Source organism: Heterodontus francisci, chromosome 1 (genome assembly GCF_036365525.1).
Source record: "Heterodontus francisci isolate sHetFra1 chromosome 1, sHetFra1.hap1, whole genome shotgun sequence".
Taxonomy (NCBI): domain Eukaryota; kingdom Metazoa; phylum Chordata; class Chondrichthyes; order Heterodontiformes; family Heterodontidae; genus Heterodontus; species Heterodontus francisci.
In genome coordinates, this window is record NC_090371.1 from 267,919,958 (window position 1) to 267,934,855 (window position 14,898).

At 41.1% G+C, this 14,898-nt stretch overlaps 1 protein-coding gene across 1 annotated transcript in view; it reads left to right on the forward strand.

Moving 5' to 3' along the window:
- The window catches only part of LOC137359641 (leucine-rich repeat-containing protein 27-like), a 46,373-nt gene that overhangs the window by 4,280 nt on the left and 27,195 nt on the right, over positions 1–14,898 (forward strand). Inside the window, exons 2-4 of the mRNA XM_068025466.1 lie at positions 7,285–7,415; positions 9,250–9,308; positions 9,493–9,645. Of these exons, the coding sequence (XP_067881567.1) occupies positions 7,285–7,415; positions 9,250–9,308; positions 9,493–9,645 (343 nt within the window). The remainder of the gene's footprint in view (positions 1–7,284; positions 7,416–9,249; positions 9,309–9,492; positions 9,646–14,898) is intronic.

Here is a 14,898-nt window from a genome sequence, read left to right on the forward strand (position 1 = left end):
CAGAGGCCAGCTGTATACGACTGCATAGGTGTTGCCAGTAGTCGTTTGCACAGCGCCTGGCTGTTCTTTGCGCGGTGCTTCTGGTGGCTTTATATGCTAAGGATGTTAACTCGCTGGGGGCTTTCTTGTAGTTCAGCAGTGCTGTGTGCTTAGCGGCTATGACTGGTTCCATCTCTTCAAAGTGAGATTGAAACCAGTCTGCATTCTGCTTCTCACGTTTGCCAAAGGTGGTCATTGCTGAGTCATAGATGGCTTCTCTGATGTGGGCCCACATGGTCTCTGCATCCCCTGCAGGCATGTTTTGAAGGGCTTTTTCAAGTGAACTATAGAGTGGTGATGTTGGGGGACTTTACCCAAATATCGATTGGGACAATTCTAGAGTAAAGGGTAAGGAGGTGGAGGAATTTCTGTGTTGTGTTCAGGAGAACTTCCTTGATCAATATGTTTTCAACCCAATGAGAAAGGAGGCATTGCTGGATCTGGTGGTAAGAAATGAGGTGGGCCAAGTGGACCAAGTGTCTGTGGGGGTGCACTTGGGTAAGAGTGATCATTGTATCATAAGGTTTAGACAAGTAACGCAGAAAAGCAAGGAGCAAAATAAGGTAGAATGTCTAGATTGGAAGAGTGTTAATTTCAATGAGATGAGAAGGGATCTAGCCAGGATAAAATGGAACAAAGACTGACAGAAAAACTGTAATGGAACAATGGGTTATCTTTAAGGAAGAGGTGCTTCAGGTATAGGCTAAGTATATTCCAACAAGGGTAAAAGGCAGGAGAACCAAAAACAGGGCTCATTGGATGATGAGGGAGATATAGACAAAGATGAAACAAAAAAAGGTGTATGATGCATGTCAGGTGAATTCTTCAAATGAGAACCAGGCCAAATACAATAGAGGGGTGGCGAAGAGGAAAATAAGGCTGGCAAAGAGAGAATATGAGAATAGAATGGCAGTCAACGTAAAAGGGAACCCAAAAATCTACTACTTGAATGTAAATAGTAAGCAGGTAGTAAGAAGCGGAGTGGATTCTATTAGGGTGATATATGCTTAGAGGCACAGGGCAAGGCTAGAATACTTAATGAGTACTTTGTATCGGTGTCCACTAATGAAGAGGAATCTGACAAAATATTGATAGAAGTGGTAGAGGCAATGGATAAGGTAAAAATTGAGAGGGAGAAGGTACTGGAAAGCCTGCTGTGCTTAGGGTAGATTAGTCACCTGGTCTGGATGGCTTGCACCCAGGTTGCTAAAGGAGGTGGGAGTGGAGATAGTGGAAGGGCTTGTCATAACCTTCCAATTTTCCCCAGATACAGGGGAGGAGTCAAAGGATTGGAGAGTGGCAAACAAGCCAGTTAGTTTGACATCAGTGGTTGGTAAGGTTTTAGAAGCAATAATCAGGGGAAAAAATCAACTGGCACTTGGAGAGGTTTGAGTTAATTAAGAATAGCCAGCATGGATTTGTAAAAGACGGATCATGCTTGACTAATCTGATTGAATTTTTTGATGAAGTAACGGAGAAGTTTGAAGAAGGGAATGTGGTGGATGTTGTCCATATGGATTTTAAGAAAGCATTTGATAAAGTACCACATAAAAGGCTGGTGAACAAAATTGAGGCTCATGGAATAGGAGGGTCAGTGTCCAATTAGATTTTTAAAATTGCCTTAAGGACAGAAAACAGTGAGTCATGGTAAATGGTTGTTTTTCAGACTGGAGGATGGTAGACAGTGGTGTTCCCAAGGGTCAGTGTGAGGACCACTGGATTTTTTATTATATATAAATGACATGGATCTTAGAATACAGAGCAGAATTTCAAAATTTGCCATGAGACAATATAGACTTAAAGGTGCCGTTCTAAAGAGTGTGCAAGAACAGAGGGTCCTGTATGTGCATATTTCTTTGAAGGTGGCAGGATGTATTGAGAGAGTGGTTAGCAAAGCATTTGGGATCTTGGGCTTCATAAATAGAGGCATAGAGTATAAAAGCAGGGAAGTTATGCTGAACTGTTATAAAGCTCTGGTTCGGCCCCTACTAGAGTGTTGCATCCAGTTCTGGTCACCATACTTTAGGAAAAATGTGAGGGTCCTTGAGAGGGTGCAGAGGAGATTTACCAGAATGGTTCCAGCGATGGAGGATTTTAGTTATAAGGTTAGGTTGGAAAAGCTGGCTTTGTTCTCCTTAAAACAAAAGAGATTGAGGGGAGATTTAATAGAGGTGTACAAGATTATGACAGGCTTTTTGGATATATTAAACAAGGAAAAACTGTTCCCATTAACTGATGGTACAAGGACTAGGGGACACAGATTGAAGGTTTTGGGCAAGAGATGCAGGGGGAATATGAGAAAGAACTTGTTTTACGCAGTGGGTGGTAATGACCTAGAATTTGCTCCCCATGAGGGTGGTGGAAGCAGAGACAATCAGTGATTTCAAAAAGGAAATTGGATGGGCACGAAGGAAATAAACTTGCAGGACTACAGGGATCAAGTGGGGGAGTGGAAGTGACTGAATTGTTCCGTGGAGAGCTGGCATGCACTTGATGGACCAAATGGCCTCCTTCTGTGCTGTAAATAACTCTATGACTCTAAGAAGAGAGACAGAGGAACAGAATAGAGACATAGTGGTCGATTTTAACCCCCCCCCCCCCCCTTGCCCAGCAAGAATTATGCATGAGTGGGGTTAAAATCATCCAAGTCCATTTACTGACTTGAGGCTGCAATTTTCCCACCCAGTGATATTTTATCTTAACTGATAAATACAACAGCCGAGGCCCCCACTGCAGGCAGGTGGAGGCCGAATTAAAATCTTAAAGTCATGGCCCAATGATATCACTAACATTGCGCTAGTATTTTAATTTCCATATTTGGAAGAACTGCACAGATCGAACCCCAACATCTCAACTACAGCAGAAGATCATGGAGTGGTCAGAAGAAGTTTGGGGAAAAAATTTGACATGGAATCCTTGTGGGTCAGGAGGAGCAGGAGGGCTCTGCTGGGCTCTGCATGCACACCATGGACCTTTCCTGCCCCAGGCTTCTCCCCACCACCCACCACCCAACCCCCCTGCCCTACCCCCCACCACCACCAGACCCCAACTATGATCATTCCTAATCACCCTCCTTCCTCACACATCTTGTGGTGGCTGTTTCTGTGGGTCCCTGGCAGCAGCCTGACCCCTTGTGACTTTCCACTCTTGCCAACTGGCATTGATGTCATTCTCGATGGCTTAAGGCAGGAGTCAGTTACGGGCTATTGAAATGAAGCCCCAGAGTTAAAATGTTCCATGCCTGTCACACCGCGTGGTCAAATGTATCGCTGGCCTCTTTGGTTCTGCACTCCCAATTCCCACTCCCAACTTCAAATTGACCTCATAATAACAAAACTTTGCAGGAATTTAAGGCCCAGTGTTTAACCCCACCCCTCCCCTGCTCAGGTGAACATTCCAGGAAGGAGGGCATGAGTGTGAGGGGTGAGGGTTGTGCCACATTCTTGAACATTCCTGCTCCCTGACCATGTTTATTTGCCTGTCTTCGGAGGAGCGAGTTCCTAATTAAATGGCAGTTTCACTTCCCGATGATACAATCTGGATGTGCATGCCATTTTAACCACAACCCAATTACAACCCACACAGTCTCTGGCCCAGCAGCAAGGATCCAGGCCCATATAAGTCTGTTTTTAAATGATTGGTTCTTCGTAGAGCAGGAGGCATACAAGCATTCCTTGGACCTCCTATGCACATCTTCCTCACCGCTCCCGATCAAAGCCCCCATACCCGCTTACCTTGCCAGGGACCATTTCTGCGGGTGGACACCAACTTTGACGCCCACCTGCCAGCGTTGACGTCCCCTATTCTGGGTGGGTAGGTCATGGACGGGATGTGAAACTGAGGTTCAGGAGTAAAAATTTTCCAAGTCTCCTGCTGTGAGGTCCAGATGGTTCGATATTCACTTTAGCCTCCACACTCCCTATTCACACCAGATTTAAAATCAACCCTACAGCATCTGGTGTAGCGCTGGACAATTGGCATCTCACAAGCCACATGGGGCTCTTCTGTCGCTGAAATGTGGCCCTGTGTATGTTTTCTGTAACTATCCTGTCCAAGCACTAAGCCCTGACATCAGGGTACAGAATAACAAAGAAAAGATCCGAAGCTCAGGTTCCAGCTTTTGGAAAAATAAAATAGTTCCTTTTTATGATTATTTAGGAAATTGATGTGTGCTTCTTTACTTATGTATGTTGAAACAAAGCAAGTAAGTCACAGATAATGACCCCTAAATGAGAGGAACCCATGCACACAAATTGCAAACATTTCATACTAAAAAACTCCGCTGCAATGTTGCTAACGAAAAACATGTGTAGCAGGGCTGATCATGGAAAGGCAAGATATAAGAATGAAACTCTGGGTTAAAAGCCTTCACATAGTTGCTAAAAGTCCATGACTAGATTCAAGATGATATTCTGTCATTGTCTTGTGTAGAAGTAATTTTGTATTGTGATTCATACCAATTCAGGATAATTGAGACTGTTCAAAATTGTAACAAGTATCTTAACATAAATGTTTTGAAAGCTAGGATATAACATCCCAGCACAGCAGACTATTCATGTGCTGGTAATATAAGTGTATAAAAATCGGTGTTTGATTTCTCTTTTTAAGAAACGAATGTACTAACATACCTTGTGGACATTCTTACTGACAAATACAATATAATTTTTCATGTTTATTTCAAAAACTTGCTGGAATTTTGTGACTTAAAATTATACTATTCAAATATTGCAGCCAAATTCTGATTGGATATCTTTATTTTTCACCAACAGAATAAAGATTTGCACACAGAAAACCCAGTCATGATAAACTATTTGGCATAGGTTGATTTTTTTTTTTACCCAATTGTTGATCTGAAGCACATCAAACATGCTATGCCATCCATCACAAGAAGACTATTTCCTAGATATTTATCACACCATTTCATTTCCATTTCTTCTGAATGGAGACCTTTTACTAATTCACACACATAAGCATCAGAATGCATTTCGGTTAGCTTTAGGATTTAATTCCATTCCATATTTTTCTGTTCTTTTACACTACAGGAGCCATTAGAGTTTGGGCTATGGTCGAGAGAATGGCAATACAACATGATTGGGTCAGCATCTCCAAGATAGTAATTCCAGTTGATATTTATATATGTACTGCAATATGTGCTCTCCAGGATGGTTGTATTCCTTAATTGTATAGAACTATACCACTGGATATATCACCAGGAGCATAAAGAAGCAACCAGATTAAGAGATTGATCTAGTATATATGATTTTGTACCACGGTTCCACAAACCACACTGTGACAACAAGAGCTATAAGGCAAGTAGGAACATCAGAACAGGAATAGGCCATTTACTTCCCTGAAGCCTGTTTCGCCATTCGATGAGATCATGGCTGATCTGTGATCTAACTCCATATACCTGCCTTTGCCCCATATCCTGTAATACCTCTGGTTAAGAAAACTGTAGCAAGTACTGTAGCATTTTTTCTATAGTTGAGAACACTTATCATTTTAGAACTTAACTAAACAGGGAACAAGATCACCTAGCAAATATTATTTACAAGTTTTACTGTCTGGTATGAGCAAATATTATCCTGGGACAACATGTCCAAATCAAAGTCTAAGACAGACGTAATGGGTAGGATTTTCACTCCGATGTGGGGGCAGGAACAGACATGAGCAGACATGTAATTTCACACTGCCGGCCGGCGTGCCGGTTTGCTGGCAGCATCCTGCCCTGCCGAGCCATCTTCCAGCAGGATGGATCAGGGTTGGAACGGCTACCCACCAGTAAGTGGCGGGCAGCTTAATAAGATAGTTAAAAGGCCAATTAAGGCCAATGGTCAGAGGCCAACTGGAATTTTCCATTTGGGCCAGGCAGTTTCAGCCCTCTTCCCTGTAGAATGGGCCAACCCAAACTCATTTTTCCTATGATCTTAAAATTGGGGCTAATTTTTTTTTAACAACAGTACTTTCTTTTAACTAATTTTGTTCCCTCCCCATCCTTACTGAAGACACTGATGCCTTGCTGGGATAGATTTATATGGTTGTCAGTTGCTCTCCACTAACTTGCCAAGAGACCATTATTCATCAATGAGTATTGACCATAAATGTGCATAGGCTATTCTACTAGAAGGAGCATTGCAGCTCATTATGATCCTATCCTCACCGACTGTCCACTTTCAGAAGTGGTCACTGAATAGCAGTCAGGAAAAGGACACGTGGAGAATATTTCCCTGCCTAAGATAGGGTTGCTGAGTCCAACTGTAGTGCCCTACTTCTACTCAACTGTGCTGAGCTGTCTTGGTACAGATCAAGGATGCAACTTTTTCTGTATAACTCAGTAACTCCATGGATAAACTTGCTGAGCAGTCAAGGGAACCCAAAAACTGTATTTTCCACTATGAATATAAGCTGTGTGGAATATATTTGGTCTGAATTTAGATCGTAACTAAAATATTGCATTGTACTGATATGGGGAGGTTCTTGTACCTTACAACTTTAAAAAAATGTATTTGTTTATTTGTATGTAATTCTACTGTATCAGTGAGCTCGTCACTGGTATCAGACCCACCGGCCGTCCATGTCTCCACTTTAAAGACGTCTGCAAAAGCGACATGAAGTCCTGTGACATTGATCACAAGTCGTGGGAGTCAGTTGCCAGTGATCGCCAGAGCTGGCGGGCAACCATAAAGGCGGGGCTGAAGTGTGGCGAGTCAAAGAGACTTAGCAGTTGGCAGGAAAAAAGACAGAAGCGCAAGGGGAGAGCCAACTGTGTAACAGCCCTGACAACCAATTTTATCTGCAGCACCTGTGGAAGAGTCTGTCACTCTAGAATTGGCCTTTATAGCCACTCGAGGTGCTGCTTCACAAACCACTGACCACCTCCAGGCACTTACCCATTGTCTCTCGAGACAAGGAGGCCAAAGAAAGAAATAAAGTGTATCTCTAGCTCCATCTGTCTGTGCTCTGTGTCTGTTTTTCTATAGGGAGGGTAATTTCCATTGAAGTTGAAGAAATGTACAAAGGGAGGCTGAATCAACATCACCCATGTTACACTATCAGACAAAGTCAAAGTTACTTTGTATTTGTTTATTTTCTTTTTGTATTTTTCTGTCTGCATTTATGTTGCCAATCCTGGTAAGACCTAAATTGTCAAACACAATATAAGTCTATTTTGAACAAATCTGTATGCATGTATACTAAAGTTTATAAAATGGTCAACATTCTTATTTGTTTTAACAACTCCTACAGCATCTGTATCTGGAGGGGAACTTGCTTCAGGAGTTGCCGGATGAACTGTTTGATCATTTGCCAAAGCTAGTGTGGTTGGACTTGAGAAAGAACAGACTGCAGAAACTACCTGCTCGAATTGGAAATCACAGGTATGGGTTTAGGATCCTAACTCTGATTGATCCTAGATATCTTGAGGGAATATTTGCCCCCAAATTCCTGGGGGTCCACTTTGCTTGCGTAAGTGCAGTGGAGAGGAACCCATACTCTCACAGCTGCCAGTCCTTTCTCAAAATCCAGTAAAGGGATAATTTGCAAGGCTGGAGAATGCGCATCAGCAGTCCTTGCCCCAAATTGCCAGCAGGAATGTCAAAGTGGTGCAATGCTGCCTTGATGGTAGGGGTGCACCCAGATAGACCCCAAAGAAACTAGTCTCCTTCAGATCTTTTGCTTCTAGTTGAGCTCTTTCCTGCAATTATTTGTGTCCAGCATAGACCAGAATCCAATATATCACATTGTGCTTCCCTTGCTGATAATACTTTGCAGAACTCAGAACTCCTTTAGCAATACACTATGGATAGGACATTGATGATCTTAAGTACCTTTGTAAGTTCCCCTTCCACAACATTTAGGCATTAACACTAGGTTATTGCCTCTTTCCACTCTCTAAGCATTTAATGGGGTTATATTTTTCAGATTCTTAAAACATTATTGTTTTGGAAATATGGATCAGAGAAATCACCATAGAATATTACACCATAGGAGGAGTTCATTCGGTCCATCATTCCTTTGCCAACTCTTGTAAGAGCTAAAAATTAGTCCCAATCCCTTACTCTTTCCCCATAGCCCTGCAGATTTTTCCATTTTAAGTATATATCCAACTCCCTTTTGAAAATTACAACTGAATTTGCATCCACCATTTTTTCAGGAATGCATTCCAGATCATAATAACAATGAATAATAACATTGGCATTTTTAGTTAATTGAAAGCATAGGATCCATCATGGGCTCTGATTTTAAATGACAAAAAAAAACTATTGCATGCTTCAATTGAACCTGCCTCCACCACGTTCTCAGGCAGCACATTCCAGACCCTAACTGCGTGAAAAAGTTTTCCCTCATGTCACTTTTGCTTCTCTTACCAAATACTTTAAATCTGGGTCTTCTCATTCTCGATCCCTTCATGAGTGGGAACAATTTCTCTCTATCTACTCTGTCCAGACCGCTCATGATTTTGAATACCTCTATCAAATCACCGCTCAGCCTTCTCCAAGGAAAAGAGTCCTAACTTCTCCATCTATCTTCACAACTGAAATTCCTCATCCCTCGAACCATTCTCGTGAATCTTTTCTGTACTCTCTCCAGTGCCCTCATGTCTTTCCTAAAGTGCGGTGCCCAGAACTGGACTCAATACTCCAGCTGAGGTCAAACTAGTGTCTTACACAAGTTCAACATAACTTCCTTGCTCTTGTACTCTATGCCCCTATTACTAAAGCCCAGGATACTGTATGCTTTATTAACTGCTCTCTCAACCTGTCCTGCCACCTTCAATGACTTATGCACGTATACACCTAGGTCCCTCTGCTCCTGCACCCCCTTTAAAATTGCACCCTTTATTCTATATTGTCTCTCCATGTTCTTCCTACCAAAATGAATCACTTCACATTTTTCTGCATTGAACTTCATCTGCCACCTGTCTGCCCATTCCACCAACTTGTCTATGTCCTTTTGAAGTTCTAAACTCTTCTAAACTCTAGCTGGGTGGTACTGCTGCCACAGATGGTGCTCTTTAACCTCGTGCTCCATTCAGGAGATTTTTAAACTGACAGCCAAAGAACTGTTTGGGGAAGGGGTGATAAAAGTCAAAGTAGTCATAATGCTATTTTTGTAGTTAGCTGTAATATTTTCTTACAATATAGACTTAAAAGTGGTTAACGAGTTTAATTTCTAAAATGAGTAAAGACATAAAGGGATTTTATTTTTCAGATGTCTTAGAACACTTTTGTTGGAGACAAACCCACTCAGAGAGTTACCAGTTGAACTAGGTAGGGATTATATAATTATTGGGAGTAAAACAGTAATTTTAATATCCATTACTTCCATTTAGTGGAAAAATATGTACCTTTTGCTAAAAGATTCCAGTTCATTTGAGTTACTTTATAAACAAGCAAATATTATGTATTTTGTGCACAGAATTTGCAGTATTAAATTCAGGTTACTTTTTTTCAGGAAATGTACCATCTCTTAAAGCACTTAATCTGAGGAATTGTCCACTTCAGTTTCCACCTTTGGATATTGTACATTTAGGCACCCAAATCATTCTTTCATTTCTTAGGCAGCAGGCCACTAAATTTGTTTCTGGAGCTGAAAATCACGAAACAGGTAAGAACCTGAAAATGTATTTATTATTTTGCATTGTTATAACTTAAGTAGCCATTCCTTGTATCTTGCAGCAGCAAAGCTTATGTATGTAGGATAACGTCCCATTGTATCACATGCTATTATGGCAGGAATCTCAATGAAATCAGGACTTAATTTATTGCATATTACATAGGAACATGAAAACATATCCAATCATCCCTTTTTCAGACATCGATCTGACCCACCTACTCACTAAATTCTTCAATCCTTTTTCATTTTGGAGCCAAGACCTGCGAAATTTGAAGTCATAAGATTCCCTTACTGAATAGGTTTGACACTTGTATGTGATAGAAGAAAGCCTAAACAATGCTTATAAAATAAAAGCTTGCAATGATTCAATGCCAAAATACATCAGTAGAGGACTGACTATTATTTATATGTATATATGACATTAAAAATACCTGGAACGGAATTAAAATCCCCAATTCACCTCCGGTTGAATTTGTTGTTAAATAGCATTTGGCATTTCCTGAACCCGCTAATGAAACAAGTACCTTGCAACTGATTTCCAGGATACACTATTCTGTGTATGTTAAAGAATGTTCATTGCTTCTATTAGGTTCCACTCCCATCTAAATTGCTTTCACAGTACACTGTCATAATAAATGCATTTCTAATCTCGTAAGGCTTTGAGGAAACATATGCAGTTAATGTCAATTTATGTAATAACATTTCTTTCTCTTGTATCAATTACTTTTGTATCAATTACAATCACCACTAAGGAAAAGGGTACATTCACAATGAAAAGTTTCAGATAAACTTGAGCAAGTTCCAATGACCTCTACCATATTTTCTCTCAGCATACCAAGAGCAATAAAATCGCAGCCAATACCTGTGCATGATTTATTTTATATCTAATTAGCTGCTAATTTTAAATGGGAAGTGTGGTGTTCTAAATTTTTCCATAATCTGTAAGTCCATATGCTAAAAAGGAATGATCTTTACACTTATCTGTGTTTTCCAATAGAATGCGAGAGGAAGTAGATATTTTATATCATCATGATGAGGAATACTGCCCATAGTTCGTTGTTCCCATTCATGAGGTCACTGGACTGGAACTGCTCCTGAACTGCTTTCCAGTCAATATGTTTTTAATTTTTAAATCTCTTCCTCACTGAATGATACTCAAGAGACTTACTGCTGCATGGGTCTAAGGCATTATGCACACCAGCTAAATCAGAAATTTAATTGAAACAAGGGAGGAGAAGAGAGGGGATCTTCAAAAAATAAATTTTAAAAAATGAAGTTGCTTTTTGAAAGATCCCTGAGAAAAGCCCTCAAGTAAGTTATTGTTTGGGATTAAGGCAAAAGGTTAGTGTACCTGTTCTAGAGTATAAAACTAGATAACAAAGTAATTGGGAGATGCTGGCAAGTTTATACATATCTTTTTAGCAATTACAATTCAGAATATTGTATTTGCACTTTAAGAAAGGTTTCAATGTTTAAATGCCCAGAACCTCAAGAGGGTAGATGTTTTCCCCCATTTCGGATTTTGGGCATTTAGCTGGTGGAATGCGCCCGCTGGTTATCATTATGGACTGTGGGAGGAAAACAAGCATCCCGAGGCAGTCCGCTGGCTCGGGGCCACAGTTATTAACATCCTGAGAGTTACTTTTGACCAGAAACTCAACTGCGCCAGCCACATACTACAAGACCAGATTAGAGGCTGAGTATTGTGCAGTGAGTAACTTACCTCATGACTTCCCAAAACCTATCCACGATCCACAAGGCACATGTCACTTCCCTGGATATAACTCCATCAATACTCAAGAAGCACAACACCATCCAAGAGAAAGCACTCCACTTCATCTGCATCCCATCCACCAGTTTAAACATCCACTCCCTCCACCATCGACGCACCATGTCTGCAGTGTGCATTATCTGTAAGATGCCCTGCAGCAACTTGCTAAGGCTTCTTCAACAGCACCTCCAAAGCTGGAACCTCCACTATCTAGAAGGACATGGGCAGCTGGTGCATGGGAACACCATTTGCATCTATAGTGGTAGACAACAAAATAATGGCAGAGTATTTTGTATCAATTTCACAATGGAGGAATACCAGTGATAGAATGGAAACAAAAAATAAATCAATGGGTTGGGGCAGGGAGTGGAACTTATTGGATTCAATCTAAGTAAAGGCAAATGGTAATGGAGAAAATAATGGGACTTAGGACAGATATTTCTTGACCTGAAAGAAGTAGGCGAGGAAATTGCAGAAGTGTTAATCATAATCTTTCAAAGCTCTCTTGATTTGGGAACTGTGTCGTTAGATTAGATATTTGTTAATGTTACTCCATTATTTAAGAATAATGGAAGAGAGAAGCCAGATAAGTGCAGACCTGGCTGTTGTGGAAAAGCAACTAAAGTATTATTAAGTAGAAAGAGACTGAACATTTGAACAAATTTGAGGTAATCAGCAAGAGCGAGCATAGTTTTTTTTATGGGTGTCATGCAGATCCCCACCTGCCAAGAATGAGGTGTATTAATTTTGTCATATGAACATTGATTTTAAACTGTTGCTGGAGTGAAGAAATGACTTTTTTGAAGATCACCCGACACTGGGCTGGAAGGACATTTGCATACTAGAGATGCTGCTTGTGGAGACAAAGGACTATTCCCATATGGATTTTGATCACCAGCCATTGAAGGTGTAAGGAAGCACATTCCAGGGCCTGCTAAGATGATACAATCCACAAAGCCAGGACTAGTTAAACCAGCTGGTCACATGACTAACTGGCTGGTCCAGGTTTTTTGAACTAGCCACGGGGCAGTTTGAATTCAGAAGGCAGTTTTGCAATTGAAGCTGGAACAAGCAAGTCTCTCACCTGCCTGTCTCTCTTTCTTACTTTCTCCCAAGACACTAGACCCACGGAAGACACGTAAACCTCAAGAGAGAAAAGACTCCGACATCGAAACAAGTTGAAGCGTGAACTGGGCCCTAATGAACAGCGGGATTTACCGGCAACCAAAGACTGCACATTGAACTTAAAGGACAGTAAATAACTAACAGATATTGCCTCACATTTTTCCCCTTTATTCTTTTCTATTTTTTCTGTCTCTATCTGCGGTGTGTTCATCGCATATACATGCTAGCGTGGTCACGTTGCATATTCATAGTCGTTAACCAGATTAAAGTTTAAGATTAATAAACTTCCACCTTTCTTGTTTAAATCTAAGGAAACCTGTCTGATTTCTTTGCCTTACAATTGGAAAGCAGTGAACAAGGATTCACTGAGGGGGAGCTAAAAGCACGGTGTTTCTAAAATTAAAGCCTGTTACAGGTAAACCAGGCAAAGGCTGAGAGGGAACCCCTAGATCCTTCTCACCTGGTCGTAACAATGGGTAAGTCACGTGCCATTAATGTAGTTGAATTTTTTGAGGAAGTCAGGTAGATAAGTGAGTGTCTATGGCTGTTACACACATGGATTTCAAGGAGGTATTCACCGAGGTTCTGCTTCTTGAGTGTTGTTGCAGCTGCACCCATCTACACAAATGGAGAGTGTTCCATGACACTACTGATTTGTGCCTTGTAGGTGGTGGAGAGGCTTTGGGGAGGCAAAGGATGATCTATTCACAGAATACCCATTCTCTGACCTGCTCTAGTAGCCACAGCATTTATGTGGCTTGTCCAGTTGGATTTCTGGTCAAAGGTTATTAAATGAGAGTGGATGGAATTAGAGGTCACCTTTTGACTTGAGTTGGATATGGATTAGAAGGTAAGCAACAGAGTCAGGATAAAGAGTACATATTATGATTGGTGGGATCTGTCATGGTGTCCTCCAGGGATCTGTACAGGGTTCTCAACTTTTCACCATATTTATTAATGACTTGGATGAAGGAATAGAGAGTTGGATATCCAAGTTTACTGATAACAATAAGTTAGAAGAGACAGTAAATAATGCAGATGGGATTTGGAAGTTTCAAAGGGACATGAATGGAATATGAATGGGCATAACTATAGCAAATGGAATTCGATGTGGGAAATGTGAAGTCATCCAATTTTGATCCAAGAACAATAAATCAGAGAACTTTCTAAATGGTCAGAAATTAGTTTTGGGAGTACAAGTGCACAAATTATTAAAAGTTATTAGACAGGTACAAGAAGGAATCAAATAGACTAATAGAATGTTGGCCTTTGCTTGAAGGGAGCTGGAATACAAAGAGGAGGAAGTTATGCTTCAATTGTACAGGTCATTATCAGACCCCACTTGGTTTTGGGTATCGCACATTAAGAAGAATATATTAACCTTGGAAAAGATGCAGCACAGACTTACTGGAGTTTTGATGGGGTAAGGGTTAAATAAAGACAGGTTAGCTTCAGTTCTCTTCATTATTGAATATTGAGGGGTGATCTGATTGAGATATTTAAAATATTAAAAGGATTTGATACAGTAGATATGGAAAAGCTATTTCCTGTAGTGATAGAAATAAAAAACAGTGGAACTTAATGTTAAAATTAGCCCTTGGACATTCAGGAGCAAAATCAGGAAGCAATTTTCACACAAAAGATTTGGAAATCTTGAATTCTCTCCCCTAAAAGGATGTGAATACTGGGACAATTGGAACTTTTCAAAGTGATATAGATAAATTTTTGTTAGTCAAGGATATGAAAGGATCTGGATCAAAGGTTGGTAAATGGAGTTGAGGTAGATATCAGCCATAATCTAATTGATGGAACCTGCTGAAAGAGCTGAATGTCCTATTGCTGTTCTATGGAACATACCCTCGCTTAGCCTTTGTTTTCATTGGCAAGAAAAGGATTGAGACATTTCACAATTTCAAAAAAAAAATGAAGAGAAGTGAAAGATTGGGTAAGAGGGTCTGGGGTTGGGTCCAGGATGAGGTTGCATCAGAGCAACAGGTCAGAGTCAGGGCCAGCCGTGTAACGGGAGTGGGGGAAGGTGGTGTGGTTGTTATTGGGATTGGAGCTGGGTGTTGGGGATGGAGGTTTGATCAGGAGCTCGGCTAGGGGTCCAATTGGCAGTTGGGGTAAGGGTGGTGGAAGGATTGCGCGTTGGAAACAGTGGTGGTCAGGATAGGGAAGGGGGCGGTGCTGATCAAGAGTGGCAGTGATTGGGAGGGTTGGGATTAGAAGGTGGGTGGGGGGGTTGTGGGGGTCAGGAATGGCGGCGATCACAGTGAAGGGTCCGGAGTGGGGGGGTGAGCTTCCATTAAATGCAGTGTTGGGAGGAGCTGTCCTGCTTCTCTGGGCTC